Here is a 23,829-nt window from a genome sequence, read left to right on the forward strand (position 1 = left end):
ATACATAAGAAATTAGGGATGGCAGTTTACTGTTATCTCTGCAGTCGAGTACTCTAATTACCTAATGAAAGCGTACTCTAGCACTCGCAGATTATTATTTTTTATCATAAAAATTAATCTCACATCAGACGCGAGATTTGTTATGCCTGTAAAATGACAAACACCCAGTAAAATGCCTTTTATGCCTGTTATTCCTGTAAAATGACATAAACATACAATATTTAAAGATAAACGTAAATAAATAGCCAACAACAGAAAGCGATCGTCATGTCACGATAGCAGCGTAGGCTATATGTACTTTGTGCTGTGTTGTTTAACTTAAAGAACAGCCCCGTACCTGTTGTTCTCCGTGATGGTAGCTTGTACTCCGGCTTGTCAAACACCCTGAGCTCTCTTAAGCTCCGTCTATGAAACTTAATGGAAGTATATGTCCAGTTACCGTTATGGTTATTAGCCGGCTAACGACGTGTGCTAACAGCGCTAATGATGTGACGTGAGACTGCCTGTTTCTCCCCTGTTTTCCAATTGTGTTTTAAGCATCAAACCAATGCTTTTATGGTATGCAATTTTAACGCCACAAATCTTGCACTGGACATTCATTTAATCGTTTTGTCATCACTTTTCTTGACTGACATGTCGCAAGTGTAGCAGACAGTTCTGTATTTGTTGTGCTTTTGCCTTTTGTCTGATTTGTCCCATGAGAGTTGCCGTAGCTGCCTTTTCTTTTTGTTGACATCTGGCTCGTGTGTACTGAAGCTGAAGCTGTGGCCGGAGAAGTCATACGTTTGTAGACCGTTCATTATTTTCCTTGCTGGTATATTCAGTGAGGCGAAAATAAAAATCTGGGTTACAAGAACAATGCTGTATAAGCCAAAAGCAATGACTTGGAACTCCAATAATCGAGTCAGTGGTGAGTGCTCGTGCCCATCCCTATTAGAAATGTTAAAGGTTTTCACATGCATTTCTGAAAGTGTCTAGATTATTCCAGGAGCATTGTGGCTGTCCACATACAGTATGCACCTCACAGCGAGGAGACGTGATAGTTACCTGAGGTAAGACATGAGGTAACAGAAGAAGCAGTCGAAGACACAGACTCCGCTACGTGATGCTATGACTACATTTCCCTTCCTACGTGCAGCTCAACGGAACCGCAGTGTCAACAAAAGACCGAAGGAAAACACGAAAGGACAAACAGGAAAAAAACCAAATGCAGCCGTTTAATTACGCGCGCTGAGATTGTTGTGTTCTCGTGCACGCTGTCTGCGCGCCCTGCATCAGACCACAGGCTAATAAATGTCATTACCCTGTCTCACTGGCTCGCGGTGAATTCTCCGGATAATATCCTGCTGCGTTCTCACATCAGCCCAGTGGGACTCACTGCAGAATAAATACGAGGAGTCCGGCAGGAAAAACTCTGGGTGCAGTCCAAGTGAAAAATGCATTCGCATACACATGAACAGTTCCTCGGGCAAGCATCATGAGTCATTCAGGACTTCACAGCAAGTGTGAACACACTAATATGAAATGTGAAAGAAATATAAAAAAAAAAAACACATGGTTAGTCTGTGCAATAAGTGTAGTTTCTGTTTTCATCATGTAAGATCAGAATGTAAATTCACAGCAGGAATAACCTCTGCACTAAACAATGGGCCTTAAAGACTGCAGTAAGTTGCTTCAGGATATCTGCGCCGCTCAGTCACTTATAATACGAAACATTGCCGTATGTCTGCTTTTCTGTCGGGTAAATATTTTGACACCAACAAGTTGGCTTGACACGCGTGTTTAATTGAATGATGTCTCATTAAACGTGTGACATGGATCTATCAGATTAGCATTGCAGAGCTTTGTCGGCGCGTCTCATTTCGCACCTCGCCCGCGGAACAGAGGCGGCTTGATCAGCGTTTTCTGCCTCTGAGCCCAGGAGCCGCCACTCTTTAGACTCTGTGAATACTCGCGTCTCACTCCCCCCCCCCCCCTTTTTTTTTTTCTCACATTATAATGAAGCAGGCTGTTTGGATGACAAAGCAGCCGCCTAAAAGACACACTTAATGACTGCCATTGAATTAAAGCGACACTGTTTGAAGTGAAATATGGTGTCTTATGCCCAAACTGACATTACAGAATGAGTCAACTAATGATTTGTGTCACTCACACACTCGCTGCAGAAGGTTCACCCCCCCCCCCCCCCACCCCCCCGTCGGGCTGCTGCGTCCTTGAATTTGGAGGCCTGACCCCCATTCACTCCCGACTATTACCCATCTGTCCACTGAAAGGACAGAGGCAGAGCATTAGACGTAGCGATAGTTTTAGTGGGTTTTTGCCCTTGCTTCTTCATTAAAGGGATAGTTCGCCATGAATTTCAATAGGGAAGGGGACGGTGTCTGAGGCTATTATATTATTGAGCCTCTAGTACGACTATGGATGAGTTGGACATGTGTGGACAAGTCAAATGACATATTGTAGAAGGAGGTCCTACTATCAAATAGATGAGGGGATTCATCTGTTGTTGTTTTTCATCCTGAAAATATTTCTAAAATGAGTATTAAATTAGAGGGTTCATCATAAGGATAAACTTTATTGATCCCTCAATGGGGGAAATTTGGGTGTTACAACAGCTCCAGAAAACAGTCAAACAGGGAATATAAACAGCATCAAATAGCAAAAAGAACAGCTATGAGCCAGTTGACATTAATGAAATAAAGGGGTTAAAGAAAAATACAATAGACTTAAATAATACTAAGCATAAACTCTATAAACACCATAAACACTATAATACAAGGCATTCACACTATGTACACTTTCACTCGTGGAAAGACAGATCAGGAATTAAATCACACATAGTGTGTAACATTAACGATGAAGATGATTATAACACAGAGTCATGTGGTGATGTTAAACAGTCTGACTGCAGATGGGATGAAATGTAACCGATAACACCAACACTATTAAAAAAAAAAACAATAACAACAACAACATTGGTAAGAATCCACAAACGGCTTACTTCCGAACACTTTTCTCTGTGGTGTCTTTGTTTTTTGAAAAGTTTGTGACATTTTCAGGGCCGTACACACAACACTTCAAGTCAAAAGGAAGGATCCAGACGGTGTTTGTTGTTGCTTAAACAGGGATACAAGGACACAGAAAGGGGGGGGGGGGCGAAGGGTTTTACAGCTTCAGGGATGAAACAGTTTGTCTTCTTGTTTTCCCACAGAGGAGGAGTACAAACGTCTGAGTGAAGCTCTGGCTGATGAAGGCACCTACAACGCAGTGGCCTTCAAATACAGCGCCGACTACTATGACCCCTCTCAGCCCACGGAGGAGGAGGACGCCAACAGGGAACACGGTGAGAACTCGGAACCCCTCTCCAAACCTCCGAGCTGCTTTAAGTGTGCAGCTCGGCCTGCTGGGAGTTTGGTTTCGGATTGTTTGTAATTTGGATTACTGGAGCCGTGCCAGGTCACTTCCTGAGCACTGCTGAGGTGCTGTTGAGCAAGCCACTGAATCCTCAACTGCTCGGGAAAGTCAGAATCTTTCACAATTGACCAGTTGTGCAGACACCAGTGTATGATGGCTCTGTATTTCCTGGATTTATGAGTCCCAATTAAGAGTAGAAAAAAACATAACAAATTTGGGATTTATTTTTGTTTTTGGAAAGGACACAACACGCGCGTTCTGTACATGAAGGTAAGCAGCAGTCAGACAGAGAAACGCAGTTAAAGCTAAGAGACGATCTTTAGTCATTTAGTATGACAAGAGCAGGAACTCTGTATTTGTTTTTTGTTTTTTCTTTGTCACTCTCATCCACAAGACAACCTGCAGATCACACACTGAACACGTCACACATGAAAACTGCAGGAAACAATGAAACGGAAGACCACTGAACGATTCTTTAGTTTTCACACACACACACACACACACACACACACACACACACACACACACACACACACTCTTGCAACTTTAAATACATGTCGAGATTTGCCCCCGACAGTTAAGCAGACTTGATTCCTGTCTCTCGGGACGCTGTAGCTCAGCTAAAGATGACGTCACAGTTTTACCTCTGGGATGAAATCAATAGAGCCATGTCACAAAGGGCTCCTCTCAACTCTGTTTATGCTCCTCAGTAGCTGAACAGTAAGTTTTTTTGACATTGTCACAAATTAAATTTTATATATATATATATATACCGTAAATTCCGGACTATTGAGCGCACCTGGATATAAGCCGCACCGGCTAAAAATAGGTAAAAAAATGTATTTGTACATATATAAGCCGCACTTGATTATAAGCCGCAGGTGTCCACGTTATAACAAGAGCTATTTACACAGAAAGACGTGACACAAAGACATTTTTTTAACTTTTAATGAAATACGTACTACTGGTAACATCCGCAAATATGAAGCCTACTGTAAATCCTTTATCAAACAGTGTCTGTAACACGGCTGATGAAAAAGATGACCGTAATATATTTCACAGGAAAAAGTCCATCCATTCACTGCCTCAGAATGACTTCATTACTCACTTCCTCAGTCTCTTTTTCGTTGTCGCTGTCAGTGTCAACTTTACGTGCAGCAGCTCTATTTCCTTCTTTGACAGCCAGGTCGATCGCCTTTAACTTGAAAGCTGCATCATATGTATTTCTCCGTGTGTTTTCCATGATGAGGGTGCGTGTATAAAGCGCAAAATGACTGATATTAAATGTTTTTGCGGCACAAGCTCATTGTCCCGCAAGAAAAATCCATAAATAAGCCGCATCGTTTTAAAAGCCGCAGTGTTAAAAACCGTGACAAAAAGTAGCGGCTTATAGTCCGAAATTTACGGTATATATAAAAGCTGATTCTGACTATTGACAGCTCCTGAAGGGAAAACAAATATGTCCGCACGTTAAAATGCTGTATGATTTATAATCTGTCGTAAATATGACAAATCTCCATCTCATTCTTAACTGGCAGTCAAACTGCTCTTCACTTCTCCTCCTTTAAATCCAGCTCCTGTCACAAACAAACAAACAGAGAGGTGACGGTTGAGCGTATCCACCAGCTGAATGTAATTCCATGCGTTTGGGACGAGGAGCTGTGTCATTGCGTCGTTGCTCTGAGAGCAGACCACCTTCTCGTCGAGCTGCTGAGTCAGCGTTTGCCTGTAGCTTCGAATGAACTGGAGGAACAAGCGGGGATGACACGCGAAGAGCCTGTAAAAAGAGAGATTTAACACACATCGATGCGTACATCATGAGCAGTGACAATCTTCTTCTTTTTCTTTTCTTTTTTTTTAATATAAAGCCCATAGCAGCATTTTTAAGTACACACCATTTACCCTGATTATAATCCTGTTGTATAACCAGAGTGATGATTAAGAGCGCTCGCCTTCTTTCACATTCGGGACATTAGAGTGGAGTGGAGACGTGACACGATGAATGAACTCATGTTCACTGTGCGGCAAACCTCCCAACACAAGAACCCCCCCCCCCTTTTAAATGCCAGGATGAAACAAGTGGAGTCCTTCATAACTGAGCAAATTCCATTCAATAAGAATACCATGTGGGAAATAATAACCTTTGTCATGATGTACTGAAAGAATATCAGGTGGAAGAGAGAAGTATTCCTGATGGATCTGTAAGGTCGATGGATTTGGTTTGTAAAATGTTCTAAACACTCGAAATAAATCCTGAGTCGTTACGCACTCCGGTTATATTTATTCCCAGCTGTGTGTTTTTTTAAAATTTCTTATGATATTTTTTTATCCTTTTGTCACCAATGACTCACTAGCCCTGATCTCATCCTTTTTATTTCTCCCTCTATGCAAAGAAGAAGCCGAGTCTGAGGAGAGTGAGGAACCATTCGTCGCTCCCCCGGGGCTCACCATCCCTCCTGATGTGGAACTCGTGAGTACTCAAGACGTCGATGGCGCTGAATCAAAACACACAAGTTATTGAACTTTTCTAATGAGAGCTGGTCTCAAGACTGCCAGGAACGCGATCCTTGAATGAAGCCTGTGTGGTGTAGAAGTTTGTCGCGTCCATGATTGGACGAGGAAAAGACACCGACTGTGTTTACATGGACTTGTGTATCCCGGTTTTTGTATTCGTGCATGTGAACATCATATCCCTGATTTCAGTTTTGAGAAACTCGATTTTGCTGCCGTCGTCAGTTCAAGTCGCGGTGTGGACCAAAACATACAGAAGTTGTTCAGGTGCCAGAGGTTCTCTCTGTCGAGCTCTGCCGAGGTGCCCTTAAGCAAGGCACCGAACCCCAAAACTGCTCTAACCGTACATATTTCAAGTCGACGTCCTGCACTTGAACTTGTTTTCTATGTTCAGATAGATAGATAGATACTTTATTGATCCTGACGGAAATTCAAGATATGCATGGATATCATTTTGCTTGAATCCCTGCAATCATCAAATAATAGTGACCAGCACACACTGCCCAGATTTCTCTCGCACTTGATTTCTTCTGACATAGATTGATATGCATCCAGAACCTCCCAGGATCAAGGCGGCTGCAGATGTTGGAGCTGTCAGCTGAGAGTAGAACTTCAGGACTTAATGTTAGTGAACACCGTGCTCGGCCCTGATCTGAAAGCTCATTTGTTAAGATGTCAGATCAACTCTGAAGGTAGAATCTATTAAAAGACTCGGATGTTGCGTCCGTTGACAACATCTATATTTTAGAACAACAAACGTTGTGGAGCTTGTTTGAGACACAAAGAAAACAATCTATGATGGCTTGAGTCCAAAATAATCAGAATCCAAAATACATTATTAATCTCGGGGGATGAACGTCAGGAAGTGTATTTATTTTTTTCTCTCGACGGAGGACAACGTAAACGTTTGGTGACAAGTCAAATGTGAAAAATGTTCAAATTCCATCCGTACGGACGTCAAGCCCTGACAGTCTAATGATGTGACGCGTCAAAAGGAAAGCACATTCTTTAATAGAATGGGTTATTTTCTCGGACCATGTTTGATGTTTTGATGCACAGCTCATTAACATGCAGTGACAATCGGATCGTCTCTACGTCTGCTCTGTCACCGAGTAATACAGAGCTCAAACATACAGGAGCACGTCATTCGAACACAGCAGAATGATAGGAACAACGATCATTGGAGAGCACAAGCTGAAGGATAGTTTCCCAGAGATCATAGCGTCTCTCTTGAAGTGTTTTTTTGCACCAAACAGATTAAACTTGAGTTAATGAGTTTTTTATGGAAGATAAAGAAAACAATAACATTTAACACTGTGTGAGGATATGGGGCGACTTTTTCCCTTTTTGCGGTTTTTGTTTGGGTTTCAACAAAATAAAAAATAAAAAAGGATTCTTGGTCGCCAGTCGGTCTGGGTAACTTCGAGTGTCTGACAACTTGATTCGATTTTGATTCTTGGGCTCAGAGTTCGAATCTCATTGTCGATTCAAAAGGATTCTGGATTCGTGCTCCGTGAGTCTGTTTTTTGAATTAGTGCAAACTTCAGGATCTCGTCCTGTCCTCTGAGACCGGCGGAACTTGTTGCTGCTCCATTTGGCATTCTACTGAGACGACGAGCTAGCCTTGGCACTTAGCAGGGATTGACTGATTAGCCAAAATAAAATGGATTTTTGGAAGTTATAAAAGTATTTAAAATCTCAGAGGATTAGAGTCTCGATTTTTACATAAATCCATTTTATTTTCTACCTCTACCAATCAATAATTAATGAATGAACTCATCCATTAACCTTCAGTAAAAAGCATGAAACTGTAAAGTGTATAACTTAACTTCTCTGTGTGAATAAAGCTTCTTATCAACACGACCTCCCCCAATAACAAAAATAACAGCTAGTTACAGATTTAGGGCGGCTGTGGCTCAGTTAGTAGACACTTCTGATGGTCACTTTACATCGCCGTGTGAATGGGTGTCGCCTGCGCTACATGAGCAGTTTGTCTGGAAATGTGCTTCACGAGCTCAAGTCTTTTTACAAAAAAAAAATTTCAAACAAAAAAAACAACAACCTTCAGATGCATTCCTGCTGCTTTGTATCCAGCACTGCATTTTAGTGTGAGGCGATCTCCCCTCATTCCTGACCGGTCTGCATCTAGAGAAGCCCTCACTCATGCGTGAGAAGAAGGTAGAGAAGACCGTCTCGCTGCGGCAGTTCATGCTATGCATATATTATTAGTGTTTACTCACTAGATTGGGAAGCGATCTCTTTTTCTCTGACTACATTTCAGTGTGCCGTATTTCTCATCATGACTTTTTAGGACTATTTATATTGGATTTTTCATTTCATAGTAATAACGGGAAATGAAAGGTGGGCTGTGGAGGAGAAGGAAATGACTTGGATCAAAGAGACTCCCTTTTTATATTTTATATTATATATATATATATATATATATATATATATATATATATATATAGTGAAGAGTACCGTAAATTCCGTACTATTGAGCGCACCTGGATATAAGCCGCACCGGCTAAAAATAAGTAAATAAATGTATTTGTACATATATAAGCCGCACTTGATTATAAGCCGCAGGTGTCCACGCTATAACAAGAGCTATTTACACAGACGTAGGCTACCGGTAACATCCGCAAATACTGTAGCGTCCGTACGGACGTTAAAGGACGACGAGAGCGTTCAAATAATAACTTAATAACCCGATCACTGTCGGCCGTGACCACGCCGTTTACAGCAGAGAACAACACATAACTTGCCGTAACAATCCAACTCTCTCCCCCAGCGTTCTCGCTGGTGCATTCACTGACTCTCCACATAATCGGAATTATGAACACGTTATCAACTACTGACTTTACAACATGAACCGTTACAATACGAAGCCTAGCCGACGGTGTCTGTAACACGGCTGATGAAAAAGATGACCGTAATATATTTCACAGGAAAAAGTCCATCCATTCACTGCCTCAGAATGACTTCATTACTCACTTCCTCAGTCTCTGTTGTCGCTGTCAGTGTCATCTTAACGTGCAGCAGCTCTGTTAGCTTCTTTGACAGCCAGGTCGATTGCCTTTAGCTTGAAAGCTGCATCATATGTATTTCTCCGTGTGTTTTCCATGATGAGGGTGCGAACATGAAGCGCAAAATGACTGATATTAAGATCCGACGTGACGAAGTCAAATGTTTTTGCGGCAGAAGCTCATTGTCCCCCATAAAAAATCCATGCATTAGCCGCACCGGAGTAGAAGCCGCAGTGCTCGAAGTGTGAGAAAAAAGTAGCGGCTTATAGTCCGGAATTTACGGTAATGTATTTCTTTGGCTAGAAATCCAACAGTGGTTTAAAAACTGAAACAATGATCCCAGACCACATTTCAAAGAAACCCCCTCCACCCGATCACTTGTCGTTAATTAGAAGGAGCAAAGATCACTTGGCTTCATTCACATCTCCTGAACATTTTTTGAAAATATTTTCCTGAAAAGGTTCCTAAAAGGTTCTCTCAGGCAGATGTTGAATATGTTAAACTGTAGAACTGTTCCCTACTGTGTCCTGAGAACGAATGTCTTGTCCTCGTTAGTTGGATGCGCATGCCTTTTTTTTTCTTGCCTTTATTAACAATGGTGCCTCTAATGCCCATATATGGGCAATGTGCACATAAAGATGTAATTTAGCATTGTAAAGTAAACGGGTGACAGAAAATGCCCAAAATCCAATCTAAAAAACTGATTCCCCGCTGGCTTCCAAATGTAAGAAATAGTTCCCGTCGTTCTGATGTGGAGGCAGTGCTGCTCAAAGTAAAATAAAGATATATGATGATTTTCATATTTAGCCATTATAAATGGAAGAAGGAAAAAAAAACTCTGATTCTTTGGATCAGTCCCACAGACTGTCATCAGAAAGAAGAGCACACACCAGATGAACTGAAAAAGGCCTTTTGATGGTGTGATCAGATCTGAAGGGAGCGATGGTCAGAAACAGAACTCGTCATTTTTCAGACCGTTCCAGCTTTGTTGTTAACATTCTTGTATAAAGTTGTCGACGTCGCTGTGAGCAAGCTCCCTCTTTTCTACAAATATCCAGTGAAGTTTAAGACAGAACACTGCATGATTGAAATAAAAGTCAAATACTTTGAAATCAGGAATTTATACGTTATTTATATACATTTTTAATATTCAAGTAAAAGCATGGGGGAAACATTAAAGACATGAGTTTAACGGTGACCTATCAGGACTCAAATGTTCATCAGTATACCCTTTGGGCCAATAAGGTGACCTGCCGATATCTTCCTTGGATCTGTCGAGACAGATGGATGTTTTATCGACACATTCTTTTTTTTGTGTTGGTCCCTCAAATGCAGTTTTCCGCCAAAGTCGTCTCCATGACGACCTTCAGATGAGACGGAACAGCTTTCTCTGTGTGATCGAAAGTACAACTCTTCCACGCTTGCTTTCAAATGTTTAATGTTTAAAAACCCGACACGTTGGTTGCTGCTCCTGTCTGTTTGCACACGAAGCCAGCTAATGCAATGCAGCCCTGGTTTTTACTCCAGCTCTGGTGTAGCCTCGCACACAAAACACAACGACGACAAATAACACTATTAATTATGATCACAAAATATGGGTAAATATCTATCGGAATCGGATTTGAACTGAGCTGACATAATGTGGTGCGTCGCTAATATCAACAACATCTACGATGAAATGAGCCGACACTGATAGTCACGTGACATCAGCCCATATCATCAAATCGATAAAACAGTCGGCCTTTACTCGAGTGTCCATAGAGTCTTAATTAGAACAGTCAGGAAGAAAAAAAAAAAAGAATTTCTGAATCTGCTTCAAAACCACAGTACATAACAGGATGTGAAGAAGACATGGCTTCTTAATAAGGTGTCCTCACTTTCAAGGTACCCCTTGAAGTCCTTGAACACTAGAGGTCCTTACATTTTAGCACACATGTTAGACACTGGCCTTGTTTGACCAGCCGTCTCAGAAGTTCATTTTACACGATGACTGTCATGTTGATAAGACGTTAGCGTGTGATTGGAAAAGGACTGCTTCACTTTTTCTGCGCTTGACAATGATGAATGATTGAACCCACTCGAGGGGAAAAATAATGAATGAATAATGGACCACTTCTTGTTTCTGCTATTTCAGCCCTCCCCTCCCCTCCCACCCGTACTTTTAAGAATGAATGTCGCCAAAGTGAACACAGGACTGGCTGATATTGCGTCACACTAAATGCCTCGGAAAGAGTCTTTCCTAGATTCTGCACGGCCGTCTTCGAGTTCCGTACAGCGGTCGGGTTCACTCGTACTTGAGTCACTTTGCTTCTGGTGTGTGCTGTGTTTGCTCATTTGAAAAAAATTGCAGCGACTGCACTGAATGCGTCGTTTAAAATGTGCACCTCTTTGCTTCTTCTCTCTCGTAGCCCGCGACCATCAAGACCCACAACATCATCGAGAGGACGGCCAACTTTGTGAGTCAGCAGGGGGCTCAGTTTGAGATCGTGCTGAAAGCCAAGCAGTCTGGAAACTCCCAGTTTGACTTTCTCCGCTTTGACCATTACTTGAACCCCTATTACAAACACATCCTGCGAGCCATGAAAGAAGGTCGATACAACCTCGCCTCCGCTGGCAAACAGGAGCAGCCTCAGGGTGAGTTATGGAGAGCAGCTATCGAATGCGTGCGGGTGTCGTGGTGTCCGCACGCAGACGTTAAGTTAGCAAAAATCAATAAGTGTCGTGTACCGTAATCAATGCAGAAACATCCAATCTGTGTATAAGCTAAACTAATAGAACACATGAAGACAGCTGGAAACATACTGAGGAGGCAGCGCTTCATAAATGTCCTCTCTCTCTCTCTCTCTCTCTCTCTCTCTCTCTCTCTCTCTCTCTAGACTCCAACTCTGACAATTCAGACGATGATGGCGACGGCAGTTACCTCCATCCCAGCCTGTTCGCCCCTAAAAGGTGCTCTCGCCTAGAAGAGCTGGTGAAGGTAACGTCACCGCCTGCCGACAGACCACACAGCATTAGGCCGCGCAGCGTGAAGCTCGGCTGCGTTTCGAACAGCACAGTGCATTACCAACCTGGAAGAGGAAAACTGCAACCTCTGTGGGAATAAAGCTGAAAGCACTGCCAATTTATTTGATTTTGTTTTTGCGTCACAGTGCGCTCTAATAACTGTGTTCCGCTTCTAGCTTCGTCGCTGTTACAGTTTGTGCTTTCATGTGCCACGTCAGGGCAGCCATTAGGTCTTTGGCAGAGCAGCGGGGATGGAAGAATGTCTTTTTTTTTTTTTTTTTTTTTAAAGAAAAAATGAGCCACTTTTAGCAGCATGCTGTTCTACAGTCGCCTCCTGTCATGGCAGATTTCTCTTTCAAATCATCCCCTTTAATTTTCTCCTGATGATTCATATTTTATGGGGTTAACCCTTGATTGATTGGTGTGTCTCCTCTGCTCCATCAAGCACGAATGCTGCACGAGACAAGTTGCAGATGGATTTCTGTATTACTCGGTTGTGCCTTCAATAAATGGACATGTGACCTCTTCTCAGTCACTAAAGCCCCACAGTTTCCACACAGCAGTCCGGTTGGATCGGTCCAGCTTGGTACAGTTTGGTTCGATTAAGCCCGATCCGGTTTGCGTTTCCACAGCCACTTATGACCTATTTGGTAGGCGGCGTGTAAGCCGGATGACGATAGCTGCATGTAAATAGCGTCATATGATACATTCTTGGCACCCCAACGGAAGGATCCAAAAAGTGGGACGGTACGGACGGGTTATTTGGGAATCTTTCCCGGGATTAGTCTATGGAAACGCCGCAAAATGCGCGCCGTACCGAGCTGGACCGCTCGGTGGAAACGAGGCTTAAAGCACTCCTTTACTTGAACATACTCAAAGGGGCGTGATGGACTGTTCTTCTTACCATACTGGTCGTTACTTTCTTGCAGCCTCTTAAAGTCATGGACCCGGACCATCCTCTGGCAGCACTTGTACGAAAAGCCCAACAGGAACGAAATGGCACGGCGGTGGTAGAAGCCAAACCTGAGGAAGTGCCAGAGCCGCCTGCGCCCACGACACAAGTACAGTACTCTGCAGACCGTGAGTATAGAGCCACCCTTTTTCTTTGGGAACAAAAGTCATGTGAAATTTATAAGCACTATTTCCGTTGTCATCGCACGTCAGATCTGGTTGTGCATTATTTTGTGATGTCTTTCCTTCTTCATTTCCCTCTGTTGTCTCTACATCCGAGCTCAGTGCTGCTTATAGCAGTAACACGAATATAAAAGCCTCCCTGCCATATGCTACAACTGAGAGTTTTTATACCACGCAAACTTTCCATCTGAACTCCTCCTACTTTATGCTGAGCCTCGTCTTTTACCGATGTGATGCCATTTTCAAGGCCATTCAGCTACAGTAATGTTGTTGTTTTTTTTCTTCTGGGGCTCAGTAGATGACCTTCTGAAAACAAAAAAACAAAAAAAGAAACCTGAGTTAGGAGCTCAATTAGTAGTCCTCCAGGCTTCTCTCTCAGGTCAGACTTCATTTTGACGCGTGTCCTTGGTTTGTGCAACATTTAGATTCTACAAGACAGGCCGAAGGTTCGGTCAGGACACATCAGGGGATCAAAAGATGATGAACTGAAGGGGGGGGAAGTAACGATGGGTGTTACAAATGAACACGGTGACTGTGTGGAACACGTACCGTTAAAGTGTATGACTCACATCTTTGATTACACAACAGTACATGCGTGCTTCATACCCTTACACAGTGTTTCATTTGGAGTGGTGGCCCACAGAGAAAGGCCCTAAATACTTTATTTGTGGAATATCTGTAATTTATGCTCCACTCGTTTGATTTCACAAGTGTCTTTCATGCTTTTCGCCATCCCAACTCACGCCTTTGCTCTGCTGCGAGAGTGACACACATCCTGTATGGTTCGTCTCAGAGGCAGCGGCAGGATATGAATTTTATATATGAACTCTTTCCTTTTCATAGATCGTGTTGAACGGCATCTTTAAAAGATGTTTATTTTTTTCCATTTGCGGTCCAGAGACAACTTCGGTTCTACTACCCACATTTAATATTTTAATTGACACAAAACATGCTGCCCTGGATCGTGTTGACCGGTAGAATCAATCCATATCTTCACAGCACTGATTTTAATACTTTTCAAACAGTTTTTTTTCTCAAAAGTGCTGTAACTAAGCTCTTCCTCACATCTTTGTACATCCATATCATTCCGCAGCAACTAAATATCAGTGCCCAAGTCTATAAAATGACTTTGTCCTCATTGAGCATGGCAAGAACCAGATCTGGTCATCTTTGAATGTTTGTGTCCTAGGTCACATATTATGGGAATACATTTTAATCTGGTGTTCAAACACTTATGTCTCCCTAGTCTGTCTACAATGCCTCCAATGATGATACCAGTCCATCCTCTCCATCTTTTACCTGCTCCGCTCTTCAGAATGTCAATGGACACTGCTCATTTGCAACCTCTGTTTCTTCGTTCAGATTAGTTTCTTTCTTCGTTTCAAAGAGGGGAAAATTTCAACTTTTGAAAGAGGATAATAAAATAGAATAAAACAACAACTTACTGAGCACAGTTTCTAGTACTGCGAGGAACAAAGAAAATCATCCCAATCCATTTGGATATTTTCTGACATCACAAAGGGCAGTAACCCCTCCCCCAGCTGGGTAACACTGCAACAGCAAGGTGTTTGTTCTGCCCCTTTTGAATTTGCCTTCTCAAACCTAGTCTATTCTTCTGCGTCGCGTCAACGCCGTGCCCTCAGTGTAGACCCGATGCAGTCGTTGGGCATTCGTAGTTCCTGCGTCGAGGGAACACGTTGCTCTGCAATTCACTGCCATGCCTCTAGGGGTCAGTGGCGACGAAGGAGACATTTGTGGAGGTGGTCTGTCTGAGAACTAAACCGATCGAGGTTAAAACGCGTGAATTTAACACACTCGTTAGCTCACTGAGGAACCTGGATGACAAAATGCACTTTCGCTACTTTCGGAAGTCAATAGGCCGATTTCCTTCGCCATATACAGCCTTTTAATATTTCTGTTGTGACCGAAAAAAATAACTACCGGAAAGGACGGTCTGAGCAGACCAATCACAGTCCTTGCGGTTCACGTCAGGATTTTTTGGAGGTGCGCGTAGGGCCACTGTGTAGGGTCCGTGTAGGAGTCCACGTCAACCGCGTAGCTATGGCGTTGACGCGACGCAGAAGTATAAATTAGGCTTCAATGTAAATAGGGCAGTGAGAAAGCCTGAGCCTCATTTTCTTCTAGGGAGGGGCAGGGTCTGATGCTGCTCATTTGCATTTAAAGCTACAGACACAGAAAAAAAAAAAAAAAGCCTGTTCTGATCAGGGCTGTTATACAACAATAAAAGGACGTGTTTTAGGTAACTGAAACTCAATTAAACTTACTAAAAAAGGGTCTTCAAAAACCACTGATTTGTCTGGATGTAAGAGCAAAAATGTAGACAACCCAATCTCTGTCATTGCTGCCCAGATTAATCCTTTTAACAACTGGGCCAGTGTGTGAATCCACTGCTAATCCACAAAGTGCTTCATTACCTCTTTTGTACTGGATCACCTGCCTAATTTTAGTTGAGGTAATGAGGATTACACATCTTACTGTTCCAAAAAGAACCAAGCTGACTGCAACAAGAAAGTCAGTCTATGAATGATGTCTTATGTGCTCAAGTCTTACACTGAACTGTGTCTTTAGACCGCCGGGTCCACATCTCGAATCTTTATCCGAGCTGCCACACAAAACGTCACCGTTTGTGAATGAAAGCTCCCGTTTTGTGTTTCCATTTTCCTGTCGGCAGAAAATTGGATGTGTCATCAAAGTCAGACAGCTCAGTGACTAATGTGTTAATATCACACTGTCTCTACTTTGACACTGACTATTTATTTTGTCCCTGTCCCTGAATACCCCTCCCGTCTCTCTTCCCTGCTCGCTCTTTCGTCAATACAAAGATCAGAGGTCACATTTAGATTAATCAGTTCTTCCTTCAGCTAATCTGAATTGACTACTGCATAAAAGACATACTGAGCAGGACACAAACACAGCAGTACATTTTACGACCACAATGCAACGTTCGCTTCAGTGACAGGAAGTCCAACACTGCACTTCTGTAACACACCGTGCCTACTTCAATGTACATTTTGGTCTGCCTAACAAAACTAAACTGCTCTTTGATTTGAAACTGTTTTCCAAATACCTGAGTATCTTAAAGAGAGCTAATATAATGGCATTGGATGATCTGATTTTGGCTGAGCTCCTGTTTAAAACGAATCGAATATTTGCTTGTAAGAAGAGAGCATGGAGGCTCTCGAGGAGGCTCTCTTTTTTTTGAACTTCAGTGCCTTGATATGTCATTTTAAGCAGCTTAAGCGTGGCATATCTGTTGTTTGTATTTCCAGTGAAGTAGCTGATTGAAGACTCTTTAAATTTGCAGATGAAATAAGTGGCAGACATGTTGACAGTCTTCACTGAAGTGTAAATAGAAAAGTTGTCACAACAAGAATGTAAAACGTTTGAGGACATCGTCCTTCATCTGTGTGATGAATATTTAGTATTTGAAGAACTCTTTGTTTTCATTTAGTTACAGTAAACGTCATTTATCACAATTAAAACTGTTTTGGGGCGTTTTCATGTAGCAATTCTTCATTTCTGTTATTTCTTTTCAACAGCCATGTACTACGGGTACTACATGCTTCCTGATGGAACGTTCTGCTTGGCCCCGCCTCCCCCCGGGATAGAAGCCACCTCCTATTATAACACCATGCCCACAGCTGTGACGGCTCCTGCAGCATCTTCTGGTGCTCAGCCTAATGTGGGAGCTACGTCCAGCCCTTCTGAAACTATCCCGTTAGCACCAGCAGCTCCAGTCGCCTCTCAGGTCACCAGCTCTGCTGCTCCTGCTGTAGCTGCAGAAACACGGTAGGAGTTTGAACTATCTCATCTTTTTAGCTCTCACCAATGAATACAACTACTATAAACCTTAGAATAAAACATATGGATGAAGCAATCTCATCAGAGAGAAAATCAAGCCAATACTTACCCCAGTCAGATTCTTTTTCACGAATAGGTTTGAGCATAAATAAGAGCTGGGATATAAGGAATCCACCGTTTTAAATGAAAGCTGTCAGTTGACGTAGCACTTGATGTGCCAAAGCACATAAATTGATTTCTCTCAACTGAACATTTTTGATTCCCCCTTGTAACAGATTGAAAGTTGAACCTCAAGTATCCACACCAGCAGTAGCAGCAGCCATCATTCCCCCACCACCCGACATCCAGCCAGTCATAGATAAACTGGCCGAGTACGTCGCAAGGAACGGGCTTAAGTTTGAGGCCAGCGTCCGTGCCAAGAATGATCCACGGTAAGTGATCTTAGCAGAAATAAATCCTTCACCCCTGTCAGTACTCGGGTTTTAGGAACTCTTATGTGTACACCTTTTTTTTTTTTTTTTTTTTTCCCCCGCTTAAGATACTGCAGAAGCTCTTCATCATCGGCTGGCTCTTCTGTTTTAAGAGTTCTAACCTCTCTCTCTCTCTCTCTCTCTGCCTGACACAGGTTTGACTTTCTGCAGTCTTGGAATCAATTCAACTCCTATTACGAGTTCAAGAAGAATTACTTCATGCATAAGGAAGGAAAAGGCCTGCTGGAGGTATTCGAAGCTTTAAGCTGTGTGTATGTCTCTGAGATATTGTTTTTCTGTGGATAAGAATCTAAGGGGCACCCTCCAGCTCTGTGCTTTAAGAACTACACTGTCATGCAGTTTGGCAACAGTCCTCATGTTCCCTAGTTAATGAACCCTAATGGACATGGTGACCATACTTCCTTTGTTTGACGACAGCTGCTGCAGAAACATAATTGATAAAACTTCCTAAATTCAGCTTGAAGTAGGTTAATAATTTGGAGTGACTCACAGTATGGCAAGCAACATTCGGCACCATACTTTGTTTACTCCAACCCGTACACTTACTGGGAAACCTAGCCACGCTAATGGAGCGAGCGGCGTCATTCTTTAACATATTTTCTTCGTCATATGTGAAAATCATCCACACATAAAACAACTGATCTAGAGTTTCGGAAAATTAACTAACTTAAGAAACTACGTCGTCTCCTTCTGCGGTAAGAAAATTCACAGTATAAACTCTGTCATTGCTGACACGCTTGTGCAAACAAGGAGAAAAGAACATACAGGGAGGCATGATTGGTTCATTAAATTGGCACCTCGTGGCAGACATTGGTCAAAGTTTTTACAGGCTTATAATACAACTGCTACATCTGTGGAATTGGTTTCCAGTGCTTTGAATTTTTTTCAAATGAAGGTTTTCTTCTTTCACAATTAAGATACTACGACAAAGATTACATTAATACACTGTTTCTGGGTATATGCTTGATATTAGGAAATAAAAGTTAAGATGACCTTCACTCGTAAAAGAGCCGCGACATCATTTGTCTCCTGTCATCAACCTCACCTCTCCACACCTGTATGCAGCTCTGTTTAATAGAATTGCAGCCGAGGTTCAGATATGGGGAAAAACGGTTGTCTAAGCATTCACTGCACTTACAGTCAACCTTGAAATTAGCTGCTTTTTGGTTGCTGATAAGCCGGGACCTGCCATGCTAAAATTAGAAGCTCACTCATCCCCAATGTTAAATGCCACAGGATGGTGACACATAAAACAAAAGAGAGTTGAATCGGCAGAGAAGGTTAATTTAGCATTCTACCTGGGAACCACAGACAGACACACACACACACACACACACACACACACACACAATGACAATGTACTGAAGTCTTGGATCCCACTTTCAAGTCAGTCGAGATGCCACATTTGAACTATGACATCACGTTATCGTTTTCAGTAGTCTGTCTTCCTTTAAGAAGTTAACCAAATCAAGTAGAAGTTGAATGCATGTGAATGCATCACTAATCACGTCCTCATTCTTAAAACAAAGTGAATGGGTTTACTGCTTAGATGCAGACTTGACATCTACTGTTTTTAATTTGCCACTGCTGCAAGGCCTTTATAGCAACTCTCTATCATTATCTGTACACCAGCATTAAAATTGAAATCCAATCGTGCTCTTTTAGGACCTCAATGAGGCATCACTCTCAATTAGCCGCAATGCCAACAGAAACGAGCACTTTTACTTAATCTACTTGCAGACCTGGCTCCCCAGCAGCACATTGTCTTATAAGCTGTATTGGTTATTGTCTGAGATGTGATAAGGTAAGATTTTATTGATCCCTAGAGGGAGTATTTGGTTGTTTACCAGAAACTGTTGCCTGTGTTTTTGTAAAGGCTTATTGTTCCCCAGGATAGATTTCTTTGAAGGCCTTATAACAACCTCCGATTGCTGAATGTTCTTCTTTGTTTTGGGCTGAGGTGATGGTTCTGATTTCCTCGCAGCGCTTGAAATTGTCCTCAGGAAGTTGTTTTCTCTCTTTCTTATTGTTTTTTCCAAATTTGACTAGCTTCTTGAAAAACCTGAGGACACATAGAGGTAGAGGCTATGAGGTTGGCACAAGTAGTATTAGTTTAAAGGTCACATATTACACACTTCACTTTGTTCTCCAACCCTAATATATGTCCCTAGTCCGTCTACAAACCCCCCAAATATGAGAACATTCGATCCTCTCCGTCTTTTGCCTCCTCCTCTTCTCAAAAATGTGTGCTCAAACAGTCCATTTAGAGACGTTCCCTTCATGACATCACAAAGGGCAGAAACGCCTCCCCATTTGAGTGACACTTCTACAGCTAGTTGTTTGCTCTGTCCTCTGAGCCAGCCTTCTCAACCATAAACAATAGGGTTTGGTGCAAGAAGGCCTGAGCTACATTCCCTTCCAGAGAGGGGCGTGGTCAGATACAACTCATTTACATTTAAAGCCACAGACACAAAAACAGCCTGTTCTGATCAGGGCTGAAATAGATGAGTTTATAGGTGTGTTAACATACAGGATCAGAGTGAATGTATAACAAGAAACTTTACTGATATGTTCGGGGGACCTCTGAGACTTACTTAAAGTCATTGAAAAGTAAAATATGATGTGACATTTGAAGTCGCATGAGTTCAAAATTGTACAGTAAATAACTATTGAAAACATTATACTGCATCTAACATTAACCTTGCAGCGATTATACCTAGTCACAGGTCATTTAAATAAATATGTAAAGATTTTGTACACGTCTCCTTCAAGAACCCCAAAATCTGTCTGAATCTGTGCATGGTATGAGCACGATTCTGAGAGGGAACTTTTCTTTCAAATGAGCTCTCCCAAAGGGGCTTCTAACTAAGCTTGTAATTGGACACAAGGTCAAGAGATGGAATAAATATGTTCTCCATGCTGGTAATAAATCTGATATACTGCGGATAATGAAGGTAATAATGAGCTCAACTGCTCCAGTACAACCGGTTATCCAGCCAAGGTCTCTCAAAACTCTAATCTTATTGCACCATTGAAGATAAATGAACTTTGAAAAGAGCTGCATATTTAAGTTTAAGTTTTCGAGCAAAATGTCCCATTTTCAGCTTTTTCTGGTTTTATAAGCTCTTTAGTGTGTTTTCCAGGTGTCTTGTGCAAATTTAGGCAAATCTATTTGCAAAAATTCAAAGTCCACAAAATCGTGGCTTCTCCTACCTCCAAACACTTTTAGAATCTTCTCAATCATTGTAACTATAAATGCAATGTGAAGCTTTGAGCTAACTAAAGTGCTCTAACATTAGCCTGCTAACACAACAATGCAGGCCACAGGCAATTGAAGCTCAAGCCAAGGACAATTTTCCCCTCCGTGCGAACGCGAGTGGAGACGGCTTAGAGGTGTGTCGCCGAGGGAGAGCGGATGCTTCAGTATGGCGGAGGTGTTGTGAAACAGCGAGTTTTGGTTTCATGCTGGTGTTTAAGGGCAACATCTACTGAAACAAACAGTCCCAACGTCCCATCAAATGTTTATTCTTTTCAGAAAAGTAGATTGTGTATGATTTATACAATCAAATATGCAGGCGGGGAGAAAGATGAATAGATGCTTATTTTATGCAGAAATGCTCCGAGTAGACTGACATGTATGCAAGGTTAGGTGATTGTGCTTCGAGTGAGAAAGCAGTGGGCGAGGAGTGAGTGAGAAAGTTTTGCAAGGAGCAATTTGTCTTGCGGTGAATCAAATCAATTAGCTTGTCAGAGTGCAGAGGAGTGTGGCCCATTATGACACAGCACAGGCTGCTCCAACAAGCAGCTGCTCGGCTTTTCTATCAACAAACCTGTCTCGTGTTTGTGATTGGTGCTGCGCCTAATGGGATGCAGATATCGCTGCTCTCAGTAGGCGCCATTATTTATAGTTTCACAGTTAATGAAAAAAGTGAGAAAGGGCTAAAATAAGTCAAAGCAGACCGCAGCATGACGTGAGGCCGCTTGTGCTTCTAAAAATTGGGACATATTTAGAATAGATAAGTACAACTTATCTGAGAAAGAGCATTTTTAAAAGAGTCCAAATCAAAAGACTCGTCATCTTGTGGTTTGGAGATCTCTGCACACGAGGAGCAAAGAAAATGACAAGTCTTGATTTGTCGAGTTAATTGCGATACCTTAACCTGATTCTCAGTTTTAAGTGTCAAACTCTACATAAAATCAAATCAGACATCTCCTTTAAAAGACAGCTGAACTCCGAACACTTTTGAACTGAACTCTTTGTCTGGGCTTTGATGTGTATGCATTTTTAAATGAACGGAGCCCCTAAAGTCCCAAAAAGAAAAAAATATATATATTTTTGTGCTGATGTAATTATCTTGCTCTCACTGGTTATTATGTTGTCCGCATAAGTTAGGTAATTTGTGTCTATATTAAATGCACTTTTTTTTTGTAAGTCAACTTTATAGGAATAATATTATTAAGACAAGTGAACATGATGGCTTAAAGAGAAGTGGAACGTACCATAACTAAGCATTATAAAGCGCCTGGGCGGACAATTGTCCTTTGCTCGAGCTGCTTTTCCATGTGGCCTGCATGTTGTTAGCAGGCTAATGTTAGCGCACATTACATGAGTGAGCTTGTAGCTTCATAAAGTGACACAGAGTGACAGAGATCTAAAGACAATTACCAGACATCGAAATCAGCAGTGAGTATGCTATGCTTCTAGTCCTTGACTAAAAGAGCTTTATACCTAGGGTCATGTAAACATGATGTAAACACAGTTCTGACTGTTGTACAGCTGGCAGGACTCAGGCTTCTCACTCATTGTACTAACCTAGCAATGAAACATGTATTAGATGTGATGTCACTTTCTAACACATCTATGAAGTCCATAAAAGCTATTTTTTTTAATTCTTGTTCATTCTCTTACCATAGTTAGCTTATAGCAGCTGGTGCTGCTGCCTTGCTTTTAGTGTGAACGAGAGTGACGTTTCACATGCAAAGGTGAAAAGCTATAAATGTAAATCAAGGCATATTAGGAATTTAAAAGCTAAGCAACACGCAAGTGAGAGCGACCAAATTCTCGCCCATCCCCTCTGAGGTTATAAGACAGTTTAGAGTGAGTTTCATCCGCCTTCTTCACTCGTGAACTTTGATTTTTTTATTTCTTTATTTTTTTCCCTCAAGTTTTTCAAGAGTTATATTCTCTGGGGCTGCTCTAAAGTGCTTTAAAGTGCTTTGACTCTTAAAAGTGTTGTTCAATTACACCTGAACAGTAGGAAGCAGTCTTTGAAGCATTCTTCAAACATGGGAAAAATGAACCTCATGAGGTTACGTTTAGTTTTCTTTTTTTCCCCCTCTCCTCTTGTGCCATTGGTTCCTTCACCGCTTTCCCCTTATATTCCATCAGCGGTTCATATTTGTGAAGCGGTTAAGAGCGCTCGGTCTACAGGTATAACTACAGTGAGTTTCTGGTTATCTAGCTTGTGCTCACATCCGGCTTTAAAGGCTTTTTGAAGAAACGTTGATCTGAGGAGTGCAAGACGATACAGAGTGCTGAACAAAGACTTTTAAACTACTAAAGCAACTAATTACTCTCCCAGATTAGGGAATGGTAGATAAAAGAGAAGATAATAAGACTGAACAAATTGATCCTTCTTCAAGGAGCAACATGTAAGATATCTACTGAATGAAATCATAAAATGACCTTACAGTCTGATCGTTTTGGAAACTGTTTCAGATATAACTGATTCTCCCCGACCTAAAAATCGTCCGCGATCAGAAATGTGAAAAACTAGAGAAAAGAAGGATAACATACTGTCCTCTCTGCCTATTTGAATGTCACCTAAGTGTTTTTACATCATGGTCATTCCGTGTAAATTGACATGCAATGTGAAGCTACTAGCTAACTAAAGAGTGCTACCATTAGCCTGCTAACACAACAACGCACCTCAAGCCAAGGACAATTTTTTTCTGCCGCTTGCGCTTAGCGCTTGATTAGGCTGCGTTCCAATTGGAGAGTTCCAAGTTTTCGCCAAGCAAAGTTTGTTTTGGTTTCGAGCCGGTGCTCAACGGCGACATCTACTGGATCGAAAAGTTGCACATTCTACCTTTAACTTTGGTGTCATTGTTGTAACATTTGATTAAAAGCTCAATGACATTTGGGGCGGCAGTAGCCCTTAAGCAAGGCATCGAGCCCCCACCAGCTCTGGGGGGCGCTTCCAGTGGGGGCAGCCGCTGCACTCTGACATCTCTCTATTAATGCATGTCTACAGGTCCTGCTTGTACATGAATGTGATGAGTGTGAACCACAAGTTCCCCCCCCCTTTTTATATAAAGTATATAAAATTTATGAAAAAAAAATGAAAATAAATTCCAGCCAGTTGTATATTGTTAATCAGAAGTTACAATAAATCTTGTATTTGTGAGTCAAAGTCAGACCTATTAGT

At 41.9% G+C, this 23,829-nt stretch overlaps 1 protein-coding gene across 5 annotated transcripts in view; it reads left to right on the plus strand.

Moving 5' to 3' along the window:
• The window catches only part of sfswap (splicing factor SWAP), a 56,339-nt gene that overhangs the window by 3,142 nt on the left and 29,368 nt on the right, over positions 1-23,829 (plus strand). For 4 of the 5 annotated variants that reach the window (XM_079364260.1, XM_079364262.1, XM_079364263.1 and 1 more), the window contains 8 exons: positions 3,212-3,343; positions 5,808-5,884; positions 11,360-11,585; positions 11,828-11,928; positions 12,884-13,034; positions 16,649-16,898; positions 17,186-17,341; positions 17,536-17,629. In XM_079364260.1, the coding sequence (XP_079220386.1) occupies positions 3,212-3,343; positions 5,808-5,884; positions 11,360-11,585; positions 11,828-11,928; positions 12,884-13,034; positions 16,649-16,898; positions 17,186-17,341; positions 17,536-17,629 (1,187 nt within the window). The remainder of the gene's footprint in view (positions 1-3,211; positions 3,344-5,807; positions 5,885-11,359; positions 11,586-11,827; positions 11,929-12,883; positions 13,035-16,648; positions 16,899-17,185; positions 17,342-17,535; positions 17,630-23,829) is intronic. The other variant, XM_079364261.1, reaches the window with a different exon arrangement.

The sequence above is a fragment of the Symphodus melops genome (genome assembly GCF_947650265.1).
Source record: "Symphodus melops genome assembly, chromosome: 16".
Lineage (NCBI taxonomy): Eukaryota > Metazoa > Chordata > Actinopteri > Labriformes > Labridae > Symphodus > Symphodus melops.